The sequence below is a fragment of the Seriola dumerili genome, unplaced genomic scaffold, assembly GCF_002260705.1.
Source record: "Seriola dumerili isolate Sdu_G_001 unplaced genomic scaffold, Sdu_1.0 BDQW01000478.1, whole genome shotgun sequence".
NCBI lineage: Eukaryota > Metazoa > Chordata > Actinopteri > Carangiformes > Carangidae > Seriola > Seriola dumerili.
Window position 1 is genome coordinate 2,522,156 of NW_019174733.1, and position 12,834 is coordinate 2,534,989.

Consider the following 12,834-nt stretch of genomic DNA (forward strand, 5'->3'; position numbering starts at 1 on the left):
AAAACACAAAACACTTGTAGTGCATTGATTAGATATTGATTAAAGATCCACATTTATTCATGTGTTTATGTTGTGTGCTCACAGAAACGAACGTGTTCATGAGTTGTTTTCCTGCTGTATCTTTTTCCTTGTTGTAGCTGGATCCTGGTGATACACCTGTAGGTAAAGGGGTTGTTTTCAGATGCAGTGACACACACACACACACACACACACACACACACACACACACACACACAGTGTACTATAGGGATGTCCAGATCAAGTTCCTTGTTCTTATCTCAGAGAAATGTTTTTTTTTCTGCTGATAACAGGTTTAATTTGACATTTATGTTTTTCTGCATAATACAGCTGCTCTGTGCACAGAGCTTAAAGTAGGCCTACATTTATATCAGTAAATGGTTCAATTTAGGGATTTGATGGCTTAATAGCTCTGCATTAAATCTGCGTTATAGCTTTAACTGGTTTCTTTCAATATTTGGTTTAGTGTCCTAAAGTGTTTTGTATAATATCTTTGAGAGAGAAGGGTCAATGTGGAGTTGAGGCAGGAGGGTTTGAACTGGATTTAGACAATTTCTCTTCATCTGAAGATTAAATGCATTTGTTTTATTTTGTTTGTTTGGTGTACTTGAAAAGCACTGGCTTTGCCCACTGTGGCAAGGTGTCAATGTGGATACCATTAATTAAGACTAATGTCCACTGTTCTTCCCACTATGCTGCACATTAGAAAGTGGTATATTGTAATGTTGATGTGGCTTTGCTGCCATACATGTAGCATAATAAGTTAGATTAAACAAACAGTCAGAAGTGGATAGGTTTTATCAGCTTGATCCCTATTCTGCTAATTGACTCGGGACATCCCTACTCTGAATGCATGCATCACGCTGTGAAAAGTAAAAAGAAACTGAGCGCACTCATCACTGCTGGAGATATCCTCAATATAGAATTATCAGCTTTGTTACACTGTTTTGGAGAAGAAATGTGAGCACTCCAGTGTGTTCACAACTGCGGAAATTATATGTTGTGTGTTTACATTTTTTTAAACAGTGAATTAAATAATAAGCAGTTCTCCGGTATTGACGGGTCTGTACATAGATTAATCTAACTGATGCGCTGATTTTGTATCCTAATGGGAGTGTGTGTTTGGAGTGTGTTGCTGTGCTGTGTTCTCCTTCTTTATATGCAGATGAATGTGTTTGCTGTGGTTTCTGCAGTTGCGTAAGACAAAACTTATGCAATTATTCTCTTTGAATGCCAACTTTACTCTTTCAAAAGGATTTGTTATTTTATGACTTGACTCTTGTGTGTATCGTTGAATGAAGGGGTGGGGGGAGGGTTTGACACATTTGTTTGACACAATTAACAAACTGTGATTGTTTGGGTTCATGTTTGTGTGTGTTCACCCACTGCAAAGTTTAAAACGTTTTATATTCCATATCCAAACAGCACTGACAGAGTCATATTTAAATTGGAGAAAAACACATAGTCATCCACGCAGGCCGAAATGAATGACCGATACCTTTAGTTTATCTTTCAAAATATCCCGTTACTCAGTCTTTGGAGAAGATTAACAAATCAAAGTGGAGTGGAAACAGAGATAACAAAATCAATAAGCCACTCAGTCCTGATGTTTACCAAACTCTCTTAAGAGGACTCATTGATGGACGTGAATCGAAGCAGACTTGCAGCAATGAACCACAGTGGCCTCCAGGTTTATTTGTTAACACAGTCTAACAGCAGTGATGATACATCTTTTGAAAATGTCTAAATGGCTATTTTTAAAAATGTTTTCAAGCTTGCTTAGCATCTGGGTACCATAATCAATTGCCGTAAAATCTATATTTTTTTGAACAACTGATAAATGCGCACACTATTTGTCGCTAAAAAGGAACGAGAATAATAATGAGTCTATGCCTGTTTCAGAGGAAGCCATTTCCCTTCTATCTTTCTTTAATGATTTCTGGTTCCATCTTCAGCTCCTTCTCCATTGTTCTCTGAAGACAGAAGTGAGACCTGCCAACAGATTACTTTTTCAACTCTTTGGCAGATCAAAATGTACTGTTTGATAGGTTTTCTCAGCCCCACAGCTGCGGCCTTGGTTAGAAAATGATGAAACACTCAAGTCGTCATGGTAACATGTTTCTTTTTTTTTTTTTTTTTTGTATATCTTTCTGTTGGAAGACAAAAGACCCAATGGTGAAGATTACCCTGAATGACTACACCACAATCTTCAGCTTGACCCCAACTGGGATAATCCGCTACCTGAGGCTCCTCAAACCCGTGGACCGGGAGAAGCAGATGGCCTATACATTGACGGTAGGCCTCAGACTAGGTGCAGCTATTTGCAAGACAGTATTAAAGTCCTGTGACCTACATCTCCCATTTTGCGTATATTAATAGAAGTCACAGGTTAGCTCTATACCAAGAGGCAATTGCAGACGAAAAGCTGACCTGACACTTCCAGAACAATATGACCTTTATCAGTGGTCAGACAGCAGTGAAGTACAACAGTCTGTTCACTTGGATTTACAAATCTGTTTCCAAAGGTGAATCAGAGGCACATCAGACCTCTATAGTTTTGTATGTTTAATTGAAAAATATACAAGACTTTTGCCTGACCATATTTATTTTAGTCTTAACATTCTGATTGTGTAATTCTGATATTAACCAAAGATACTGGCTGTACGTCTGGCATACGCCTGTTTTTAATCATTAGCAGTTTTTAATATGTGGAAACCTATTTGCTTATGTCTTCTGTATTTGCAGCATGTGTCTTTATAACCTCGACGAGGAGGTTATGTTTTCATGCATGTTTGTTTGTTTGTTTGTTTGTCAGCAGGATTATGCAAAAAGTACTGAAACGATTTGCACCAAACTTGGTGGAGGGATGGGGCATAGGCCAGGGAAGAACCCACTAAATTTCGGTGCCAGTCTGGTTAAAAGGGTAGATCCAGTAATTTTGTACTACTCTCCTTAACATTGTGAGAGAAGGGATTTTTTAGACATTTTTTCAATTTCTAAAGAAATAATGTTTGGATCTTGAGATCTATGAGTTTGTACAATTTGGTGCACGCCTAGATAATGATCCAGATCTGGTGGAAGAAAATGTTTAGCCTTGGCAGAGGTATGCACTCTGACATTCAAGAGTTGCTTATGATTTGCTTGTATTATATCTATTTGCCTGTGGTTCTGAGGTTGCAGAGGCTTGAGCTTTTGTACATACACAATCATATCTCATATAAATAATCATTTACACTGAAACAATAGTACAAAGCTTTCAAAATGGCCAATCAAGACAAAATTATGAATGTGATTACTGTAAAACGAATTGTTTGGCTTGGAATTTGACATTATAAGACAATAGTCTACTATATATTTTAGCAATTTCAAAGGAATAGTTTTGCATTTAAGGAAATGCCCTTACTCACGTTCTTGCGTTAGATGATACTATTGTTGCCACTCTCATATCTATCAATGAATATGAAGCTATAGCCAGCAGCCCCTTAGCTTATCTTAGTGTAGTGTAAATATAGGAAAATGGGAAACAGCTTGCCTGGCTCAGCCCAAAAGTAACAAAACCCACATACCAGCACCTTTGAAGCTACAGTAGCTCTCGGCAAGAAAGTGAATAAACGTATTTCCTAAAATGTTGAACCGTTCCTTTTAAAAGATCATGTAGTTTATAATCTGTACAGTCTCTCTGAACTCCTCAGGTACCTTCAAGTCCCATTAGGATTCTGAAGTGGGTTACTCATAATGTTTGTGATTTTCAGTTTTATTAAACTTTCTACTGTATGTTTGGTGTTTTCAGTGTTCAGGTTTCTGTTTTACTGCTGTTACATTGACGTCAACAGCCTGGTTCACCAAAGTAACTTGTTTCCTTGTAACTTGCTCAGTGGGATGGCAGCTTCTGGGGAAATAAAGCATCTCTTTCGGTCGAGGGGGATTCCTTTGGATTAGAGAGCATCAGCAAATCAACAGTGAGCTCTGTGGGAATGGTTCCCTGGAGAGCACAGCAGCTTCTGAACAGGAATAATTCGGTTCACTGTAGGTTCTGATTTAATGCTAGAGAGGTGCTTTGCTCATTAGCATCATAAATTTGTGAAGATTTGATGTGCTTAATGCATATGTACAGAATTGACCCTTTTCATGCTGTGATCTCAAAGTTTATCTAGTGTAGTTTTCTCTGTGGATCGGGGCATGAGGAACTCGAACGCTGGTTCTATGGCTTCTGTGTAAGTGCTCAAGAAGCTTTCAAGCTCAGGATCCATTCTGACTACACACTATAGTGAAAGCTGACAATGTGCCTCTGCTTTACAGTGGTGACTGTTCAATAAAGTGCATTTTTAGATTTCCATGGCTCCCTCAGCTCTTTAAACTGGTTGCTGCATTCACTTTCAGATATAAAGCAGAAATTCCAATTCTGGATCATCAGCAGCATTGTCCTGTCTATCTCTCTGAAACATCCCCCACGTCACTGTTTAAAGAGGTGATGTTTATTGCCTGGTGAATATTTTAGCTGTGGAGACCTACTTTACATTAAATGCTTTAAAGGTAGCCTCTGAGTCAGATGATGTATAATGACCAAACCTCTCCACACACATCAGTTTGACCTCACCTCTTACACTAGATTCATTAATCGTTTCTTTAGTATGTTACACAAGCTATTAACATGAGCTATCAGGATCTATATTAGCCACATTTTCAGTTGTCCATCTGACACTCATCTGACAGAATAAACTTTTACTTTGATCATCACAGCTGCCCTCACAAAATGTGCAGCAGCTCCAGTTTTCTCTCATGCTTTATCTGAGTAATTTCAAATCCATTTGCTTGTGTATTACATGTGTAACCAAAGTGATTTTCAGTTGTTTTCTGAGCACTGCCAAAACGCAACTAGTTCTGTGTCTGAACACATCCTGTGTACACACTGACCAAGGGCTGAAGCTGCTGCTGCTCTGCTGACGTGCTGTTTTCACTACGCAGCCTGTTTAATTTAATATGAATGAACCTGATCAATAAAAGTCAAAGACACCAGTGACCCATTACCCACTTTGCATACAAAGTCTTGCACTGACATTTCAATGTCTGCAATTGTTTCCAAATCTCACATACGACTAGTTCAATACATGAGTCAATACAATCAGTTCAATACGTGAGTCAGATGTTTTCCCTCAACTCTAAAGCTGAAACAGGTCGAACTGATCTGCAAGACTAAACATGACATCTTAATTGACTATATTATCAGACGCTACAAGTGAATGCTTTGAATTTCTTGCTTAAAAGCTTGTTAACATTATGTTTACTAGATAACTGCAAAGAGGCTTTGAAGGTTGTGCGTTTGCTTTCATGGAGATAATGTTATTTCAAAGATTGAGAGAAATCTTGTCTTTTGATAAACACTTGCATCAAATTAATTTTATAATTACTCTGCATACCCTGGACTGGAAGGAGAGAGAGCACCCGGATCCAATTTAGATAAATATCAGCCTTGAAAGATTATCGTGTGTATGTTTTTTTTCGGTTCCTACTGTTGGTGGGTGAGAGAGAGTAGGAAGAGAGGGGTGAGGAGGCAGGCATGACATTGTTTACATATGTCATTCAGACATATGTCAGTACTTGCACATGGGTATAAGTGTGGATTGCTTATGCATACAGTAGTGATGACTCAGTAAATCCAAATCTGCTTTCACCCTTGGCTCCCAAAAATTGCTTGGTGTCTCTGTCGTAGGGCTGGATGGAGAACAGACACACTGTTTGATGGGAGAGAAAATAGGTGCTGTCGTATATGTTATCTTGTGTTTCTGGGTTCCTTTTGCTGTGAATGTTTGCCTGCTTCTAAAGGCACCCTCCTGATGTACAGTACAACCAGAAAGATGTCATTTCCATTTCAGTGCTGAATGCAAATTTCTTTTGGAAAAAGCAATTTCCCCCACAGAAACGTGTATGTCTTGCTGCTGCCACAGTAGTTGTTTAGATCTCCTCTCCGTACACTTCATTTGTTGTTTTGCTTAGTCCATTTTCTTTCTCCCTTGCCAAGTACTGGAGATCAGAGCTGCCAGTGACAAATAAACATGCAGTTTGCTCCGTTTGCAAACTGTCCTTTAGGCGAGCTTTATACAAGCTCTCTCTTCTTATCTCTTTAAAGGCTTTTGGGAATGAAAAATGAACATATGCAAGTGTTAGTGACTTTATTGTGGTGGGAGAAACATGTTGACGTTTGACATGTTCTCTTATCGAAACAAAACAAAAATCCTGAAAGCATAAGCTTGAATTAAAAAAAAATCAGTTCTCTGTGATTTATTTCAACAAATGGACTTTGTAAACTTGTCTGCAGTACGTATTTCACTTTTGTGTGTTTACAGATGGTGGCATCAGATGGTGTCCAGAAGAGCAGCCCAGTAACTGTCAACATACTGGTCCTTGATGCCAATGACAATACACCCACGTTTGCAGAGGTCTCCTACAGTGTGGAAGTCTTTACAGACATGCAGCCGGGGGAGACGGTGCTACAGGTAATCAATCCAGCAATCGTTCTCTCGACTTCCTTCTTCGCTTTTGGTCCCTTGCTTTGGCACTCTGCTTTACGCCTCCGTGTTTGTCGCCATCACACAGAATCTCTCACACACACACGTTCTTTCATGCTGAAAGCAAATAACCACAACAATCCAGAGCATTGTGTTGACAGGCAAACCCCTGGAACAGTTCCCGTCATCTCATCTGCAGTCATGACAGACGAGTCAGTGAGAATGTTTTTATCTCTGTCTTCAGTGCACAGGCCTGGGGAACCTTTTACCCAGTAGATCCGCCGCTATCATGACTGCAGCTAATTCATTGTGCTAGACATTAATGATGACCATTTATCAATCTTTCCCATTGCATTAAGAAGATTGGGATGTTTAAAAATAGTATTTTTTTCCTATTTCAGTCTGTTTTGGTTATTTTTATTGATTGGGAACATTGCTGGTTTTGATTTCATTAGTGTACTGGTTTAAAAGGTCAGGACTTCCTTTTCTTTTTTCTGTCATGCAAGCACATATACACATGCTAATGCAAACTAAAGCAAGCACCAAAGCACAAATACAGGACATGTGTAAGGATATGCACATGTACATTTACACGCACGCACAGTCTTCAAAATGTAAATCCATAACCCCATTCTGATGTATTTTTTAGTGTGTGGAGTTCCATTATTTCATTGTCTCTCATTTGATAGTCGAAACATGATCTTTTCATCTTTCAGTTGATCTGTCCTCTCAGCACAGCCTCTCCAAAAAATGTCAGACTCTAAAGGTCAAGTTTAATCTGTCTTAAAAACCAGCCGTTTCACCCTCCCTGAAATGAGGCCAGGGGTCACAGAGTGTCTGGTATGACCGCTTAACCGATTTTTCTAAGCCGTTTATGAGAGCCGCAGGCTCCCTAAAGATGCTGCTGCTTATTTGATGCTACAGCTTTTACTTCAACGTCAGGAGCATGAAAAAGGAGGTCTGGGTAGCTTGGATTAAAGTTTGAAGGCCTAAAGCATATTAAGCCAACTACACCACAAGGGCTCATAATTACAAGCAGCAGGATGCCCTAAATTAATTGGCTTGAAGGAAACAGTGGTTGGTTAATTCATTTTTGTAACGGAGCAACCAAGAAAAGATATATTTATATATTATGCCTTTTTTTTTTATCTTCAAAAAAAAACTCTGTCACACAGCTGTCTTTCCACAACATTGTAATCCATCTAATATGAAAGGTAGCATGGAATTAATTCCATCCAGTCCAAACTTTATTGATCATTAAGGTCACCAAACTGTAATCACTAGGAGGGAAAAAATTGCAGCCAGCAGAAAAAGTCAGACAGGTTACAGCCTCAGTAGTATATATACTTTCAGCTAAATGCCAACCATTTCATCCTGACCATACATGAAACAAAGGTCATGTATCCATTAGATGATAATAGGACACCAAAATGGATTCAAGGTTGGCAAGTTGACTGAAGTCAGTCACAACCTCCTACTAAGATATATTTACTGCTTGACTGGTTTAGTGATCATGTTGCTGGAAGCTGTGCATTTTGTATAAAAGCTTTTGTAAAAAGCTTTGTATAAAATGGATCTGTTTCTTTCTCCCAGTTAACAGCAGTAGATGCTGATGAGGGACTGAATGGTCTGGTGACCTATGAGATACTGGCTGGTGCCCAGGGAGATTTCATCATTAGTAATCGGACTGGACGCATCACTGTGGCACCTGGTGTCACTTTAACTGTGGGGCGATCGTACGCACTGACTGTCAAGGCCTCTGACAATGCACCAGAGACCCAGAGAAGGTATTGTAGTCACCTGCGCTGCTCTCTCTCTTTTTATTTGTGATTTTTTTTATATATATATTTTATTTTGGACATTAAAAGATTTCTACATTAGTAGAATGAAGGGTTTATTATTTTAATGTGATTAATGTGTGATTAATGTGATATGCACTGCATTACTTTTTTATAAGGAGCCAATTTGTTTCTAAGATGTTTCAGAATTAGATTCATTTCGTATTTCTCCACTTGGTTGTAGGGGGCTGGAGAACACAGCATGTGTTGTTTTACAAGTCTTATTTAATTCAATATTTGCTCATAGTGATTCACAATTTAGCTTCAGAATGACACAGAAAGTCTTCTCTCTGCTGAATTATGGAGAAATAACATTTCTAACAAGCTGTTGTGAGTCAAAAAACAGATGGTCTTTTTCCATCTAATACTCAAATTCTGTTATGAGATGTTTCATACATTGTCTCCTCTTTATCTCGTGATTGAAAAGAAAATAATTCATTCTGTGTAAGAGCTAAGTATTTCAGATTTCAGACCAGAGTATTATACATTGTAGTTGGGGTGGAAATAGGTGACCACTTTGGTTTCACCAAGCAAAACAAAGACTGGCATAGACACATTCAATGACCCAGACTTAGCTAGACAAACTACAGCTCGGCATAATGACACAGGGTACTACACAAAATGGTTATTTTGCTTCACATGTCAGATCAGATCATCTTCAAGAACATTGGTAGATGTACCTTTTTTTGTAGTACTTGAACAACAGATGCCTCACACGGTGAATGAATAAATAACGCAGTCAGTTCCATTTCCATGTGTTCTGCTGTGAAGAACTGTGAACAAGCAGGCTGATTTTAAGCAAGCTGATTTTACACTCATGAACAAATTGTGGATGAGAGGCTTGTACTGTGGCTTGACACAAAACGTCCATGATACCATTGTGAACCAGATAAAGATCCCACTTATAAAAAAATATGTCTAAAACCTGTTTTTTCTTTTTCTTTTCTGCAATCAAAACTCCAAACAAGAGGGCTTTGATATGGGATGATACATCGTGAACATTTTTCAGTATGCTGTGGGCAAGGTTCTTCAGTACGGCACAAGAGGTTGTCAAGGAGAAACTGATGCTGTCAGTGGGCTGATCTGTGCTTTTCTTTCTGCCAGGAGCTCCATCACAACAGTGTACATTGAGGTTTTACCACCCAACAACCAGAGCCCCCCACGCTTCCCTCTCTTCACGTACAGCTTGGAAGTCAGTGAGGCCATGAGGATAGGAGCTATTCTGCTCAATCTGCAAGTGAGTCACTAACCCACGAACGCACACTCTCACACAAGGCATGTGCAAGTTAATGAGGCATTTGGTATGATGCTGCATTTCTTAACATGATGAAATTTTTAGCACATCATTAAATTATGTTGCAGTTTCAGGAAACACAATCAACACATTTTTACCTTGCCAAGGAGGTTATGTTTTCACCTGTGTCTGTTTATTTGTCAGCAGGATTATGCAAAAAGTGCTGAACTGATTTGAACCGAACTTGGTGAAGGGATGGGGTATTGCCCAGAGAGGAACCCATTAAATTTAGGGGCAGATCCGAAATATTTACTAAAAATTCAGTTTTTGTCTGGTTTATGTTGTTTGACATTGGCCTTGGCGGAGGTCTGTGCTCTCTGAGTCCCCTTTTGTCTTTCTTTGGCTCTCATAGTTCCCTCTCCAGCATATAGTCTGCTCACTGTCACTCCAGTAAAGCATCCATGTTGTTTAATTATCATATCTCATAGCCTTCAGCTTTCATGGTACTATATGACCTTCAAGCTCCTGCTTTTTTTTTTTTTTTTTTTTCTTCCCCAGGCCACGGACAGAGAAAACGATCCCATCACATACCAAATTGTGAGTGGGGATTCCCAGAACGTCTTCAACCTCTCTGAAACGTAAGTTCAGACATTGTTCAAATACAGGTACTCATAGTTTGTTGGTGTGAATGTGTCTGTCTGTATGTGGTGTGCCACACGTCTCACTCAGTGCAAGACGAGCAGGATAAGCAGGTATGGAAAATGAACCGATACAAACTACTTTGCTAGATTGCAGTCCAACTAACATAACAAGCCCCTGGCAAATTGTTCTGCAAGGACACTAGTCAACCATTGAGATTAGTTTGAGAGTTTGTGTATGGCTCAGGTATATGACACATCTTATTGAGCGTATGATCTGAGAGACACAAACAACTCAGCTATGAAATTCTTTGATAAGCTTTTGTGGTCCATGTCGTTCTTTCAAGTGCAAAAGCTGCATAGACCAAAAGTAGTAATATGTGCAGACGGTGTTTCCTTCATAATGATAGCCACAGAAGAGTCAGACAGACCAGGGCAGGGTCTGAGTATCATCATTAGCCTCCCTCTGATGATATAGAGTTGCCAGAGTGAGTGATGATGATGGGGAAAAAGGAATGAGAAGATTGGGGATGTGCAGTTGTGATGGTAGCGAGTAGTAGTAGTAGTAGTAGTAGTAGTAGTAATATTGCTGACTTGCCAGTTATTGGTTTTGGGAGATTTATTAGCCATTATATGATTTTGTTTATGAGCAGTGGTGCTGGCTGTTGGCACCATCAAGAATCCCAATGAAGCAAGCTGAAAAAGACACATATTTACACTCAGTAGCTGCCTCAGCTGTTTGTGACCATGATACCAATGTTCTACTCAAGTACATTTTATGTTTGTATAGCCCAAAATCACAAATTTGCCTGAAAGTGATTCACAATCGGTAATAGAATGCAACCCTCTATTTGAATAAGAAAAATCTCAACCACAAAAAATCCTCTAGTGGGAAAAAAGGGGAAGAAACCTCAGGAAGAGGACATGGATGACATCTCTCCTCCATGAAAGGTAAACATGCATTGCATGTCATAGACTCCAGTGCATGTTTACAGCAGTAAAACAACATAATGGACTAGACAAATAACAATATTAGGTAAATAGAGTGCAAACATATGAAGACTATGGATCCAGAAAAATTTAAAGCATCTTCTATGTACAGCCAAAGATGAGCTGGTGTAGCTTAGTCAAATATATGTAACAAGTCCAGTGTTTTTTAATGCATTAACTAACTGTTATTATATAAGCAAATTTATCTTAGAATAGTGGTTTATTGGTTTGTGATTGGTTAGTTTGCACACTAATATATTGCTTGGTGCTATGATGAAGTGAAAACGACGAGCTCTGTTCATAAAGCAACAGAATACCATTAGTTTTCTACTGTTTATGCTAAAATAAAACAGTAAGAGACATGATTTTTTTACCAATCCAGGGCAATTAGGTCAGAGCTACCAGAAGCTGGTAGGCAGCTCAATGGAAATGGCCTCATCTCAGCTTTTCTGCCATCAGAGAGAAGCCAGGACATATTACACCAAATATTTCTGGAGAGGAAAAGGCACACAAATATGTTGTCCCAGCTCTCATAATCAACATCGGCATTTAAAAAGCCGACCTCACTCAATTACTACTTGGGAGCAAAGAAAAGGCATAAAATATTAAAGCAGTCTGTGGTTTTTACCTTCCCTTAAATAAACAAACAAATATGAAGAGAAGAGGCATTGGGAGAATGAAAATGCAGGACCATGCCAGACACGTTTCTCACTAATTGATTAAAGCTTCTTTTGTCTACATCCTCAGGCTCCCAGCTATGCAAGGACAAGCTGTGTTGCAGCACTATATCCCTTCCTTTTGTTTACGCTTAATCTGCTCCACAGTGTTAAAATTGTTTGTTTTATAGAGGGATATTTACTTTATGGTTTCATAGTGGCGCTGTAATGGTGAGCAAAAACATGGTGACACGATCAAACTAGCGGGGGGACTGCTATTACTGGCATTGCCACAGTAATCTCTGAAACCAGATATGACAGAAAACTTGCTGAAATAGATACACACATTCTCCTTCAGTTCATTGTCTGTGTGGCAGAAATATTACAATCACATCACAAGCTCTCAGCAACCTAGCAATATAATAACTTCAAGCAGATGCTGATATAGCACACTATGAATCAAAGAATGGTTAGCTGCTATGTTTGATGAGTGTGCAATATACAGAGCCCTACTTCACGCTCTCATTTTTCAACCCTTCAGAAATCCAGTGTGATTCAGTGAAGAGATTTTTTGCATTGCTGCATGTTCAGATGCATGCTACATATGGGGCTTGTTCAATCCAGCTATTATGATTTATGAGCTCTCGGGTCCATAACTCCCTATAAATGGGGCAGATTCCCCTGAGGGAGGTATGCTTCTGCTTCAAATTGACTCACCATTATGGTTGTGAGCAGAGCGCACCATTGAATCAGTGGCTGATACTGTCAGGCACCAGGCGCTATACACAGAGCATTCAGTAATGACATACAAACCTGCAGTAGCAGGATCAAAATGTAACACATCATAAATGAGTCTCAAGTAATTCAGGTCTTGAGGGACTGATTATCTGTTAAGATATGCCAAGTGTTATTACAGTTACTTTGAATGTCATCAGTGTGGGTTTGTATTAAAAT

The 12,834-nt window shown here is 39.1% G+C and overlaps 1 protein-coding gene across 1 annotated transcript in view; it reads left to right on the forward strand.

Moving 5' to 3' along the window:
* The window catches only part of pcdh15 (protocadherin related 15), a 137,750-nt gene that overhangs the window by 48,614 nt on the left and 76,302 nt on the right, over positions 1-12,834 (forward strand). The window contains exons 12-17 of the mRNA XM_022763554.1: positions 138-158; positions 2,179-2,313; positions 6,363-6,512; positions 8,118-8,311; positions 9,467-9,599; positions 10,155-10,234. Of these exons, the coding sequence (XP_022619275.1) occupies positions 138-158; positions 2,179-2,313; positions 6,363-6,512; positions 8,118-8,311; positions 9,467-9,599; positions 10,155-10,234 (713 nt within the window). The remainder of the gene's footprint in view (positions 1-137; positions 159-2,178; positions 2,314-6,362; positions 6,513-8,117; positions 8,312-9,466; positions 9,600-10,154; positions 10,235-12,834) is intronic.